General features: G+C 42.3%; 1 protein-coding gene across 2 annotated transcripts; it reads left to right on the top strand.

Annotated features, from left to right (window-relative positions):
- The first annotated feature begins 2,874 nt into the window (after positions 1-2,874).
- On the top strand, positions 2,875-9,519 carry SOCS2 (suppressor of cytokine signaling 2). Of its 2 annotated transcripts, none has more exons than XM_042470686.1 (3): positions 2,875-4,351; positions 5,075-5,309; positions 8,494-9,519. In XM_042470686.1, the coding sequence occupies exons 2-3, from the start codon at positions 5,198-5,200 to the stop codon at positions 8,949-8,951; spliced, it is 570 nt and encodes a 189-aa protein (XP_042326620.1). In that variant the 5' UTR covers positions 2,875-4,351; positions 5,075-5,197; the 3' UTR covers positions 8,952-9,519. The 2 variants fall into 2 exon arrangements, with proteins under 2 accessions (XP_042326620.1, XP_042326619.1); XM_042470685.1 differs by having other exon boundaries at positions 5,070-5,309.
- The last annotated feature ends 4,023 nt before the right edge of the window (positions 9,520-13,542 follow it).

The raw sequence follows: 13,542 nt of genomic DNA, 5'->3' as shown, positions 1-13,542 counted from the left end.
AGAGCCATGCTACTTAACAATGGAATAACATGAGAAGGCTCAAAAGGTCTGTCTAGTCCAGCATTTCACACAGTAGCCAACTACTGCTGACAGGAAGCCTTCTAGGTGAGCATGAATACTGTAGAATTCACCTCATATTCTCCAGCAACATATACATTATAGCGGCCTCTGACATAGTAGCTGACAGATGAACACCTTGGCCTGCAACTAGTGATTGTACTGACATCCAAGAATGTGTCTTACCCTTACTAAAACTCATGTTAGTCTGGAATATCAATATGCAAAACATTTTGTAGCATCTTTAAGACTACCTTATATATAAGTCAACCTCATGTATAAATCAAGGGCAGGTTTTGGGGCCAAAATTATGGATTTTGATATGACCTGTGGATAAGTCAAGGGTATGCAAAAAAAGGATCTCACTAATGAAGCACATCAAAATGATGCCAAAGAACTTACAAAATATCAGCAGTTATAACTGTCTGTGGACCACATCCATCTCTGGATGGATGAGAAGGTAGAGGGGAGGGGATCAGTGCTTCCAGGACAGATTATAATCTTCCAAAACAGATTATATTCTTGCCTTTCACCAGGGGATTGTTCCTTTTTTGATAAGAATTAAAGTAAAGTACTTACAGTGACCCATAGGTAAGTCGATTCAAGCTTTTTGGGTCAATTTTTTGACTATAAATTTTAGACTTGTACATATACAGTAACTGTGCAAAAGAAGTTGTAGCAGTCATAGACTCAGTTTACTTTCTTTTGAAACTGTCCAAGTTGAGAACCATCACTACACCTTGTGATGGCCATGGTAAAACACTGCCACAATGCTAACACACATAAGACTACCAGCCTTGGGCTAGAAGTTACGAAGCTCAGCTGATAGCCTTAACTATTTAGATATAAATACAGTGAATCCCACATATGCATGTCCTAGGCACTTACACTACACTTTTGTTCTGCTCCTACATGTGTATAACATTATTATTATACGATGCATGTTTTCAACTCTTGGAAACACTTAATGTTAGCTTTAAGGCTGTATTTACATCCAAGCAGCTAAAGGCTACAATTTTGTAGATACTTATTGGAGAGGGAGTATCACCAGAATAAAGATGGCTAGAATTAACATGGCAGTGTGTCACAGAATCATAAAACAATAACAAGCTTGACTACAGCCCATATACTTTTAAAGTGTTTTTCTCTTTCTCTCCATCCTTTTTTAAACTGATCGATGTTCAGAGGGGAGGAAATCTTATAAATCAGATATAGTTGTACTTAGCTGAACAGTTACACAGATTCTAAAACCACCACAAGCACAGCCTGGAAAGGTGTTTTTGTTGTTGTTGTTGTTGTTTGTTTTTTTAATGGATGGCCTTAATTATGACTGTGTACAAGCCAACACAAACTGTCCACATCTATGTACTATGTAAGAGGAATTCTATGGGTGAATCCCTTCAGAAAAAACCCACAACAAACTCCAACTCCCAGGATTCCATAGCGTTGAGCCAGGGCAATTAAAGCGCTGCCAAACTGGGCTATTTCTCCAGTGTGGATGCAGCCAAAGGTGCACCAAGTGTTTGCTGCATTTCTCACTGGAGATGGCCTGGCCCCTGTCCAGCAAACACCTTGCCAAGGCGACCAGGGGCACAAAGCCCAACTCTTCTCCTGCTGCCAGCCACAGGAAACCCCTGGCTCCTTTCCTTGATGTCATACAGAAGAACATGCCACTCAAACAGGTGGGTGTCCCAACCATGGACTGAGGCATAAAGAGACAAATCCCTTGCCAGCCTCCCATGTCTATTGGAAAGCAAGCAGGGGCACCTTGGGCTCACCCATCTGCATATCCTACATCCAGGGTGGCCAGGGGTCCTCCTTTTCCAGGACATGTCCTCCATTTCAACCTTCTGTCCAGGAGGCATCGCCAAAATGTCCTCCAATTTGAGCAAAGGCAAGAAGCAGCATGCATTTTACATTTTACATATGAGTGTTTGGAGTTTTTTTTTAAATTTGGTCACGTCCTCCATTTTCCTCCAACGTCCTCCATTTTCCAGAGCCTACGTCCTCCTGAGCGGTGAGGACACCTGGTCACCCTCCAGGAAAGCATTCCTGGTGGTTAAGAACCAGGACCTGCCAGTCTGGGGAGGCATCCGGATCTGTCCCAGGCAGATCCCTGCAGAGCCCCCCTTTCCTCCCAGTCCCTCCCTTCCTTGAAAAGGCCGCCATTCCCCCCAGGGACCCCGGACAGGCAGCCCCTCCCTCCCCCAAAGACCCCCCACCAGCAGCCCTAGTCTGGCTGCCCCTCTGCCGGCTCCCCTCCCCTCCTCTCTTCTCCTCTCCTCTCCTCCAGGGAAGAAGGCAAAGGGGCGCCAGAGGGGAGCAGAGAGGGCCCTTGGCCTTCACCTTCCGCCGGGGGAGAGGAGACTAGGCAACCAGCCGGAGGGGCAAGGAAAGAAGGGAGGGAAAAGGGAAGGGAAGAGAAGGGGGAAAAGAGGGAGGGAAAGAAAACAAAAGAGAAGGAAGGGGAAAGAGGGAGGGAAGGGGGGAAAGGAAGGAAAGAAAGAAAACAAAAGAGAAGGGAAGGGAAGCCAAAAAGGAAGGAAGGAAAGAAAGAGAAAGAAAGAAAGGAGGGAGGGAGGGAAAGAAAAGGGAAGGAAAGGGAAAAAGAGGAAGAAAGAAAGGGAAGGAAAGAAAGAAAGAAAGAAAGAGAGAGCGAAGGGAAAAAAGAGGAAAAGGAGGAAGGAAGGAAGAAAGAAAAGGGAAAGGAGGAAGGGAAGAAAAAAGGGAAGGATGGAAGGGACGAAAGAAAGAGGAAGGAAGGCGAAGAAAGGGAAGGAAAGAAAGAGGGAGGGAGAGGAAGAGAAGGAAGGAAGAGAGGGAAGAAAGAGAGAAAGAAAGGGAGGGATGGAGGGAAAGAAAAAGGAAGGAAAGAAAGAAAGAAAGAAAGAAAGGGAAGTTAGAAAGAAAAAGGAAGGGTCCTCTCCCTCCGCAAAGGAGGACAAGAGACCTCAAAATGCAAGCCATCCAAGAAAACAGGCAGGGCATGGCCAAACAAAAGAGCTCACACCAATGCAAGTGCCTCCTCCTCGGCCAGGCTGAGAAGGGAGGACCTGGTGGGCAGCAGGCAGAGGGAGGGCAGGGGAAGGGGCGAGAGATGGTCGCCTGCGGAGGAGGAGGAGGAGGAAGGCGGAAGGAGAGGAAGGCCAGGGCCAGAGGAGCCCGCTTTAGGGCAGCAGCAGCAGCAGCAGCAGCAGCAGCAGCTGCACGTGACGCGGTTCCTGGAAAGTTCCTGGAAAGCGGCCTCTGCGTTGCTGCTGCTGCTGCCCTTCCTTCCTTCCTTCGCCGGAGAGGAGAGGAGAGGAGGGGAGGATGCTCCCAGTCCAGCAGCAGCAGCTCCGCTTCAGAGCCCGACGCAGAGCCTCCTGGAGCTGAAGCGGAGGAAGGGGAGCGGTGGCAGGGGCCTCTTGCTCCGGGGGCTTCCCTGGGGCCCTTGGGTGGCATGGGCTTTGCTGGACTGCAGCCTCTTCCCTCCCTTCTCAGGTGCAAGTCTGGAGGAGGAGGGCAGGATCCAGACCTGGAGGACAATCCTTATGCAAAGGGCTCTTGTTGGGTGGCACCTTTGAGACTGGAGTGAAAGAAAGAAAGAAGCTGGTGGCATAGACTTTGGCAGACTCCAGACTCCTTCCCCAGATGGACGTTTTTAAGGTCTGCAACTAACTGAAAGAAAGGAGACCTGGAGCTGCTTCCTCAGATGGATCCTTGGAGGGAAGAATCCAGAGAGAGAAGCCCACGGAAAGAAAGGAGCCAAAAGCCTGAGCTGCCCTAGGCTTGAGGCTACATTCCTCGAAGGAGAAAAAGAGAAGGAAGGTTTGGAGGGAAGAGAAAAGACTTGTTTAAGGGAAAGAAAGAAAGTCATTTCCTCTGACAGATGACCCAGAGGCAGACCTTTGAGAACCACTGAAAGAAAGAAAAGCTGATGGCATGAACTTTGGTAAGGCTTGAGCCACTTTCCTCAGATACATATTTGGAGAAGAGGATCCAGAGGCAGACCTTTGAGACCCACTGAAAGAAAAGCAGTTGGGATCATGAGCTCTGGCAAACTTGAGGCCACTTCCTCAGATGCAGGTTTGGAGTGGAAAACCCAGAGACAGGCCTTGGAGACTCGCTGAAAGAAAGGAGCTGGGAGTATGAGCTTTTGTAGTCCTTTCCTCAGATGCCTTTCTGGAAGGGAAGATCCAGAGACAGACCTTTTGAGACTCACTGAAAGACCGAAGTTGGGAGCATGAGCTTCCATAGACTGAAGGAGCCTTAATTTCATCCAGTGCTTGGATCCAGAGACAGACCTTTGAGAGTAAGTAAAAGAAAGGACTTGGTGGCTTGAGCTTTGCCTAGACTTGGATCTCCTTCCTCAAAGGACTGTTTGGAGAGGAGGGTGCAGAGAGAGAGACCTTTAAGGAAAGTTAGGATCCAAAGATGTCTTCTTGTAGCACCTTTGAATCTGACTGAAAGATAAGAAAGAAGCTTGGTAGCATGAGCCCTGATAGACTCCAGCCTCAGTTTGAAGGAGCCATAACCAAGGGATCTTTCAGCAGTCTCCATTCCTCAATAAGAGGACCAGCCCAGGACTGGTTTTGGTGGTCTTTTTTGATATCTGGAATAGGAGAGGAAACAGTCTGTGCCAGACTTGAACTCGCCTCCCTGGCCAAGAGCCACCTCTGTTCTCTACTCTCTTTGTTGTGTTGCTTTCCCGCCTTTCTCCAAAAGCAGCAAAGCCGGTGTATGTGTGTGTAGGCTGCTTCTGGCTTCCATCGGAATCCACTTGCACACGTGTCCAGACAAGGAGAAAGAGAGAAGGAGAGCATCCCTTCTGGGTCCTTCTGTCTGAAAGAAATCCTTTGTTTCACCTCACCAAGAAGGCTCCTTCTCTTCATTTTTCCCAGGTGCTTAGGAAAAGAAGCAGAATCGACCCGGGTTTTCGTCGCTTTTTCTTCCTCAGGAGGGAAGAATTATTATTATTAATTATTATTATTATTGTTACTTTATTGGCTTTTATCCCTCCTTTCTCCCAGTATAGGGACTCAGAGGAGAGGGGAGCCTCCTCTATCCCCCTTCTTCTCTTCCAACCTGACCAAACCTAAGGCTTGGCCTCCATGCTCCTGGCCCAACGTCGAGGCTCCTGGGCCCTAGCTGGCCCCCAATGACCCTCTCCTCGGAGGGCAACGAAAGGGCCGGAGGAGGGACCCACTGGACAGAGGCCCCTGACCAAGTGGCGGGCCTGGACTCGGCCATGAGGGAACTCAGGTGCACAGGTGAGACACAGACAGAGAAAGAGAGAGACCCTTGTTGTCATCCACACTGGAGAAATAACCTGGTTTAGCAACGCTGTAACTCTTTTCTGGCTCAAGGCTATGGGATTCTGGGAGTTGGGGTTTGTTGTCGGCCCAGAACGGAGCTGATAACAACACAAAACAAACAACAGTGGTTTCCCAAACTTTGGTCCTCCAATTGTTTTGGACTTCAGCTTCTAGAATTCCTGATTGCTGGCCAAGCTGACTGGGGTTTCTGGAAGCTGAAGTCCAAAAGACCAGGGGAACCAAAGTTTGGGAATCACTGATGTACAATCTTCATTCTGAATAGTGGGGAAAGTGCAGGGAGTGCAGACCTGACCAGTAACACCCTAAAGTCGGGGTGACACCACTGCTCCCCAGACACCTACCTTTGGGCAGAAACAGACTGTGGCATTCACCTGCTTCCCTTTAAAATGCTTTCAGAGACGGTGGGAGTGGGGTGAAGTTCAGCCGGAGGAGAAAGGAGAGGCCTCAGATTTTTTAAAAATTAAAATTTCAAATTTAGATTTTTTTTTAAACAAAATGTAAAAATAAATTTTAAAGAAATTATTCTTTTAAAACTTTATTTAAAAACATCTCATTTTAGCCAAATCTTCACTATGTGTATGTAAATACATTTAGGTTGAGTGTATGATAGTGTAATTTGGAAGGTGTTATTATTATTATTATTATGCTTTATTTATATAGCGCTGTAGATTTTGCTAGTTGTTTATGTCACAACTATTACCATTACATTCAGTGGTACATAGGAATTACGATTTATAAGTAACGTTAGTGCAGAAAAGCAGGGCTAAGGATTCTGTATGGTGTCAAAGGGGAGAAGGATATCAAAGGGGGAGGGTGACACCATGCGTTACTGCACCAGGTGACACCAACCCTAGGGATGCCACTGAGGTGGAGGAGAAGTAGAGGCTCTCTGGGCACAAGTGTGTGTGTGTGTCTTGTGTGTGTTGGCTTTGTTTTGTTTGCACACTTCAGTGGCAAGAAGGAAACAAAGGTCTAGGTCACACTGTGGAAATAATCCAATTCAAGACTGCTTTTACATTCCTTTTTTTAATATTGATGATGATCATGTACAATCATGGTTCCCAAACTTTGGTCCTCTGTGGAAATAATTCACTTTGATACAGCTTTAATTGCCCTGAATCAATGCTAGGAAATCCTGGGAGCTGTAGTTTTGTGAGACATTTAGCCACCTCTGTCAGAGGCCTCTGGTGGCCACAATAAACTACAATTCCCAGGATTCCCTAGCATTGAGCCAGGGCAGTTCAAATAGTTTCAAACAGGATTATTTCGCAGGGTATTTTGGAGTTAAGAGGCACGGCTGTCTGAGGCTGGAAAATCAGTATGCCAAAGGATCTTGTGGCAGCACCTTTGAGATTTAAAGAAGTTGGGAGCATGAGCTTTAGGAGATTCGAACCCACTTCCGCAGATGCAGAGTTTAAAGTCTGTATCTAACTGAAAGGAAGGAGCTGGTGGCATGAGCTTTCCTAACTTGAGCCTACTTCTTCAGATACATGATTTGAAGGGAGGATCTAGAGACAGACCCTTATGGAAAATCAGTATACAAAGGGATCTTGTGGTAGCACCTTTGAAACTTAATCAAAGAAGCTGGGATCATGAGCTTTGGTAGACTTGAGCCTACTTCCTCAGAGGCATGTTTGGAGGGGAGATGCATGTTTGGAGAGAATCCAGAGACAGATCTTAAGGTCTGGAAGTGAATAAAAAGAAATTGGGAGCATAAGCTTTGGTAGACTTGAGCCTTACTTCCTCAGATGCATGTTTGGAGGGGAGAATGCAGAGATAGACCACTTAAGGGGTCTCCAAACATGCATCTGAGGAAGTAGGCTCAAATCTACCAAAGTTCATCCTACCAGCTCCTTTCTGAGGAAGTGAGTCTTCTATTTAGTCTCAAAGGAGCCACAAGACCCCTTTGCAACAAGAAGACATATTCAGGGTAGCCGAGTATTTTTTTCAGGGTTTTATTGCAATCATTTGAGATTTAAAATCACCGAAGAAACAAGGCAGGAGGACACTCTGTTTATACTACCATGGCAGTCGGAGGAAAGTGAGTGATCCATGCTGAGTTTCTAAAGCTTTAAAAAAGGATATGTGAACACTTTGCAAGTTCTTGTAACTTTTCCCGTCTTTCAGAACTGGAAACATAATTACGTCTGGATTATGTGATATGTTGTGTAATTCTGGAGTAACAATGACTGAATTACAGGGCTAGTAAAATCTAGGACAAGCTCTTATACTACTAGTGAGGGCTTTGTAGGGGAAAACACAATTGTGCTTCATAGAGGAACAATTTAATTTGTTTTGTGTTAACAGTTGAGTAGAATTTTTCAGCCCGATAAAAAAATCTTAGAAGTCTTACAGCTTCCTATACCCTACAGTTTTCCCAACTAACGCTTTCAAAAAGTGTTTAACTAGAATTTTGTTACATTGCCGTGGTAATTAGACTGACCTTCAAGAATAAATCAGTCATACTAAAAAGGTACAAAAGCCTGTTTCTGTGAAAAAAGTCGAATGTTATGGATGTGTTATAGAAGTGGTAGATAAAAATAAATGCTCAGCACATGGGAATGTTTAAATTTACTGCAGGGAGGAAAGATATTTCCCTCCACATAGTTCATACTGGAATTTTTTTCTGGCCTAAAATAAAGATAACATTATGGTTTTCAGTACTTTTAACTACTGCCATCATCTATAAAGCACTTGTACAAACCAAATCTGCACATGTTGACTCAGAAGTAAACGTACAACATTAATTGGCACTTACTCTCAAGTAAATGCATGTTAAAATTGCAACCTAAATTGCAAATAAATCATTTTGTTTTGTTTACTGTAAATCACTTTTACTCCTATTTTAGAAACTTGGGCAAATGAGAGACAGTGAGTTCTTGGAAGTCACCAAGTAAATGGTTGCTCTAGGAGTCATTTCATCTGCTGTATTTCTAGAACAATCCCTGGTTTCTATTCATAGATTAAAATAGCCTTGCAGTAAAATTCTGCTGTGTGCTCAAATTCTTAGCAATGTAACACTTCTGATTTTCTATTGAATTCTATTTATAAGCATAACTCTTTTTTTAAAAAATGCTACGATATTTAAGTACTGTAATTTGGTTTCCCTTTTTTCTAGGTTGGTACTGGGGTAACATGAGTATTGCAGAAGCCAAAGAAAAATTACAAGATACATCTGAAGGAACTTTCCTGGTCAGAGACAGTTCTCACTCTGAATACCTGCTCACTATTTCTGTGAAAACATCAGCAGGACCTACCAACTTGCGCATTGAATTTCAAGATGGCAAATTCCGATTGGATTCTCTTGTCTGTGTTCGATCAAGACTTCGACAGTTTGACAGTGTGGTTCATTTGATTGAATACTATGTTCTTATGTGCAAGGACAGAAGAACAGTTTCTGAAATGCCTTCCAATGGATCAGTTCATCTTTACCTGAATAAACCCCTCTATCATTCAACTCCGTCTCTACAGCACCACTGTAGAATAGCTATAAACAGATACACAAATGAAATCCAGGAACTTCCTCTACCAACAAGACTGAAGGAATTCTTGAAAGAATATCAGTATCAGGTATAAGTACACCATCTACTCTGCCTCATTTTTTAAAAATAGCAACAACAACCTTGAATACAATTGTATGAAAATCAAAATCTTCAGCATTCAGCTACATAATGCAACACATAGGTAACTGAAAGATACGATGGATAGATGGGGCAACTGCGTTTAATGTTTCACTATCAAAACTGGTACAGAATAATGACCCTGATGGTGATTGAGTGGCCAGTATCTAAACCTCACTTTGGGAAAACTGCCTTCAAGGGGACAATGACAACAGAGAGAAGGAGAAATTCATTGCCCTCTGAATTTGTCCACCACAAATTGTTTTATATGTGATTAGGGCAGAACCACATCTAAAAATGTGTTTACACATACAGTTAGCCTGCCATATCCACGGATTCCTAATCCACAGTTTGAAAATATTAAATATATATCTATATAGAAAAATTTCATTATGGGCCGATACAGATAGGCCAAAATAAAGCTGTTTCGGGTCACTTTGGAGGTATGCTGTTTAAATGCTTCATGCCTCCTAAGACTCCGGAAGCCACACCAAAGCCACGATCCAGTCCTAAGGACTGGAATGCAGCTTTGGCACAGCTTCCAGACTCTTAGAACGCATGCACCATTTAAACAGCATACCTCCAAAGTGACTCAAAACAGCTTTATTTTGCCCTGTCTGTATAGGACCTATGTAAACTTTTGCCATTTTATATAAGGGACACCATTTTATTATGCCATTTTATTTAATGGGATTTGAACATCCATGGATTTTCGTATCCACAAGGGTCCTTGAACCAAACCTCTCTGCCCAAGGGCCAATTGTATTAGGCTTTAGATAAAATGCACATGGTAGACTTTTTGTAGGTGTTATCTAAAATATGTTGATAAGCTACATATGACTGAATTGCCAGTAGTGATCTGAGTGTAGGACCAGCGTGCTGGAAATCAGGTTCAGTTCCCCACTCAGCCATGGAAACCAGCTGGGTGATCTTGGGCGAGTCGAACTCTCTCAGCCCCAGAAAACCTTGTGATAGATTTGCTTTGGGACTGCCATAAGTCATAAATGGCACACAACAACAACAAATGCATTTTCTTGGAAAGTATTCACAGTGGAAAAATATTGTAGTTTGAGAGCTATATCCTCACATTGGAAGGGCTAGTCTGACAATAGACATCTGGATCCCATGCAGCAAATGACTAGTAGTGTATTTATGTCCGTTTAAATTTTTTATAAAGGCCCTTAGGGAACAGAGATGGTGGGCAATAAAATTCCAGTTTAGATAAAATACTAGCATGGAAGAGGTTGATGGGAACTGTACCTCTACAGTCAGTGGATTAACTCTCTAAGATCTGATTTAAGATGACTGGGGGTCCCTGTGATGTATTCTTGCAATCTTAGGACTTATCACACAGGGGGGAATGGGGGTTTAAACACCGATTATCCTGTGAAAATCGCACAATCGCAATTAACATTTTCACACGACGTCATGATTAAAATGCCACTATCCTGGGAATAAACAGGCAATAAACAGCAACAAATCATTCATGGGGAAATCCCATGAATGATTTGTTGCTCTTTATTGCCTGTTTAGTCCTGGGATAATGGCTCTTTAATTGCGATGTGTGTGAAAATGTTAATCACGGTTGCATGATTTTCATGGGATAATCAGTGTTTAAACCCCCAATTTCCCCCATGTGATAAAGTCTTTAGTTTTATTTTACACATTGGGTTAATAAATTGCTCATAATTTATGACAGAACATTACAGCTCATAGAACACAGTGAGTACTTAAAAAATTACAAGGAAATAGTGCCAAGGTTTTTTTTAAAGCTGATCTACTTGTGAATAAACTCCACTTGTGAATAATGTATGAAATCTACAGACCAAAACTATTCTCTTTTACTCAGACATAATTTTGCTTAAGGTTGCAGGCAAGTCCAGTTTGGATAGTGTGGGTGTAGTTTTCTCAGCTTATGTGTCCAAGATCAAATTGTAAGACAACTAACTACAGTGAATTAAATCTAATGAATTATATTTACTTAGTGTTGAGCTACAGTAATCTTTCTGTGCACAGGTGCTGTAGCGTGTATAGTAATCTAATTAAAAGAAAACATATAATTTCAAAACTAAGTTGAACAGGCAAACATTTTACTCTTTTATGAGGACCCAGTACATACATTAGGATAGCATACCTAGATTTTTAGTTGGTGTCAAAAGCCACCCTTTTTCTTATAGATCCATTTATTGCCTATAATAGGCCTCCCTTGAATGCGGCTTTATAAATGCCTAGACTGCAATATTGCAGTTGTGGTTTCCATGGATGAACATGGAAAGCAGCAATTATGACTACCTTCTACAGTGTAGAATTTTTTTTATTCTTATTTCCTTGAAATGCAAGTGAGTTTGCCTGTTCTAAATATTGTTGGAGGCTGTAACTGTCTGATTTCAGATTGTATTCAATAAAGTAAAGTGCAGAGGCTCTGTGTTGTAATGCATTTTGTGTATGAAGAGAAACTTTGTATGGTTTAAAAATGAATTTTTTTGTTTACTTCACTCCTGCCTTCCTTCATTTGTTTTGAAAAATACCTGATAATTACAGTGGCTAAAATTCTAATGGTAGCATTAGTTGTGTGATCCAGTGTGATATAGTGGTTTGAGTGCTAGATTAGGACTTTGGGAGATCAGGGTTCATATCCCTGCTCAGACATGTAAACCCACTGGGTTACCTTGGGAAAGTCACAGTCTTATCCTCAAAGGAAGGCACTGGCAAACCCCTCTGAACAAATCCTGCCAAGAGAACCTGTGATAATGTCATAGCTCAAAAATTATTTAAAAGCACACAAGTGTACAATTTCAGCCTTCTGTAATTCTTTGCTTATTTTTCTCCAGAACAATATTAAAGTGTAAAAGCATCAAATACTTTTTTGAATTGCTAATCCATAAACTAATGAAACAAATTAAGTGGTGCCACAATGAATTGGGACCTCTGATGCTATAAAGGGTAATCTTTATAAAGGTGGGTAATCTTTAGTGATCTATCTATTCCACTGTTTCCCACAGTGACCAATCAGACTTCTCTAGAAACCACAGACATTGGCAATGAAAGGAATATCTTCCCCCATGATTCTTTTTAGCAACTACTATGTAAATGTGGCATACTGTCCCTGAACCAGAAAGTTCCAAATGCTTTCCATTATAAACAGACACTGACAGTTTATCCTCTATGAATCTGTCTAATCTCATGAAACTATGTAGTGGCTATTACTCCATCTTGTACTGAACTGAATATATTCAGATTCCCTTCTGTTTGTCCTGATTTATTTCCCAAACATTAATTTGAATTTTCATAATATGACTGACGGAGAAAACTTCCCCCTGCACACTATACATAATGTTGGCTACATTGCAGGTGAGATTTTACTGTACAATTCTAGACATGTTGGTTGACATCCTGTTAGCTAAATAAACCAGTGTGATGCTGACATGTGTCTTTTTTCAGTCATTGTAGAGCAAACAGTTCAGTACCTCCCTCACACAATGACTCTTGCCCCTCAAAGCATAGGTTGTCTCTTGTCCCACATCCTGGTCACAGTGATTTAATGGCCAGTGGATATCAGATCGTGGTGGGGAAGTATCTGGCTAAAGTCAGACACACAATAACAATGGTACACCAGCATAGATTAAAAAAAAAACCCCTATGATTTTTAAAAGAGCCATCCATAACAGAAAATATGTGTCATTTTAAAATTGTGGGGTATTTTTCTATTTGGTAGGTTTATGAATTGTTCATTCAAACAATATGTGCTGGAGGAAGGGACAGAATAATAACACACAGTAGCTCAGTTTAAGCAGTGTCTTTATGATCTTTACATTTGGGAGCTCAGAATCCTAATCACAGGTTGACTTATCAAGTTTTGGGAAATAACTATTCTGGCCCAGAAAAGTTTGTAGTTGCAGCAACATGATGGTACCCAAAATCAAAATGCAACATTGTGCATAATTGGTATTTTCTTCTGCTACTCTACATGCACGTATTATTTGCCCTAACACTCTTTTCTGTGTTCAGTTTAAATTCACTGGTTAGAGGGAGAGTACTATAGTAAAATGCCTGATAGCAGCAAAGGTGGCAATAGTGGTAGAAGCCACATCACCCCTTTTCCTGTCTGCAGTTGGCATGAGATCATGTGAGAGGAATGAAGGTAGACCGATGGGCAACAACAGGCTAGGGATCAAGTTTCTGGTGCTTCTTCTGTAATGAGATGGGACATTAACCATTTTTCCTTTAGTACTGATTACTCCAATAGTACTCATATATAAAGATACCTCCCTGCTGGCTTAGCCTAACAATACTGAGAAACTCTCTCATCTTACCCATCTAGGGATTGGATATGTTAAGTGTAGAGATTCACAGATCATTCTTTTTGTAGTATTCAGCCTGTACTGCTTCTCTATAGCCAGCTGAAAATTAAACCCAGCCCTAACAGATTAAATCTGGTTGCACACTGTGTTTTTGTTGTTGTCTTTAAGAACATTTACACAGGTTCATATCAATTTCAAGCAAGCAGAAAATGAGAAAAAGCATTTACTGTTATCAGAGATCTTTAT

This window comes from Sceloporus undulatus, chromosome 5 (genome assembly GCF_019175285.1).
Source record: "Sceloporus undulatus isolate JIND9_A2432 ecotype Alabama chromosome 5, SceUnd_v1.1, whole genome shotgun sequence".
NCBI classification, from domain to species: Eukaryota; Metazoa; Chordata; class Lepidosauria; order Squamata; family Phrynosomatidae; genus Sceloporus; species Sceloporus undulatus.
The sequence above is the reverse complement of the archived record's forward strand: the minus strand, read 5'-3'. Positions and strand labels throughout refer to the sequence as shown.

Coding starts and splice junctions, on each gene's coding strand:
- SOCS2 (XM_042470686.1), top strand. CDS start 5,198: ATGACCCTCTCCTCGGAGGGCAACGAAAGGGCCGGAGGAGGGACCCAC. Junction 5,310..8,493: donor GAGGGAACTCAGGTGCACAG/GTGAGACACAGA, acceptor CCTTTTTTCTAG/GTTGGTACTGGGGTAACATG.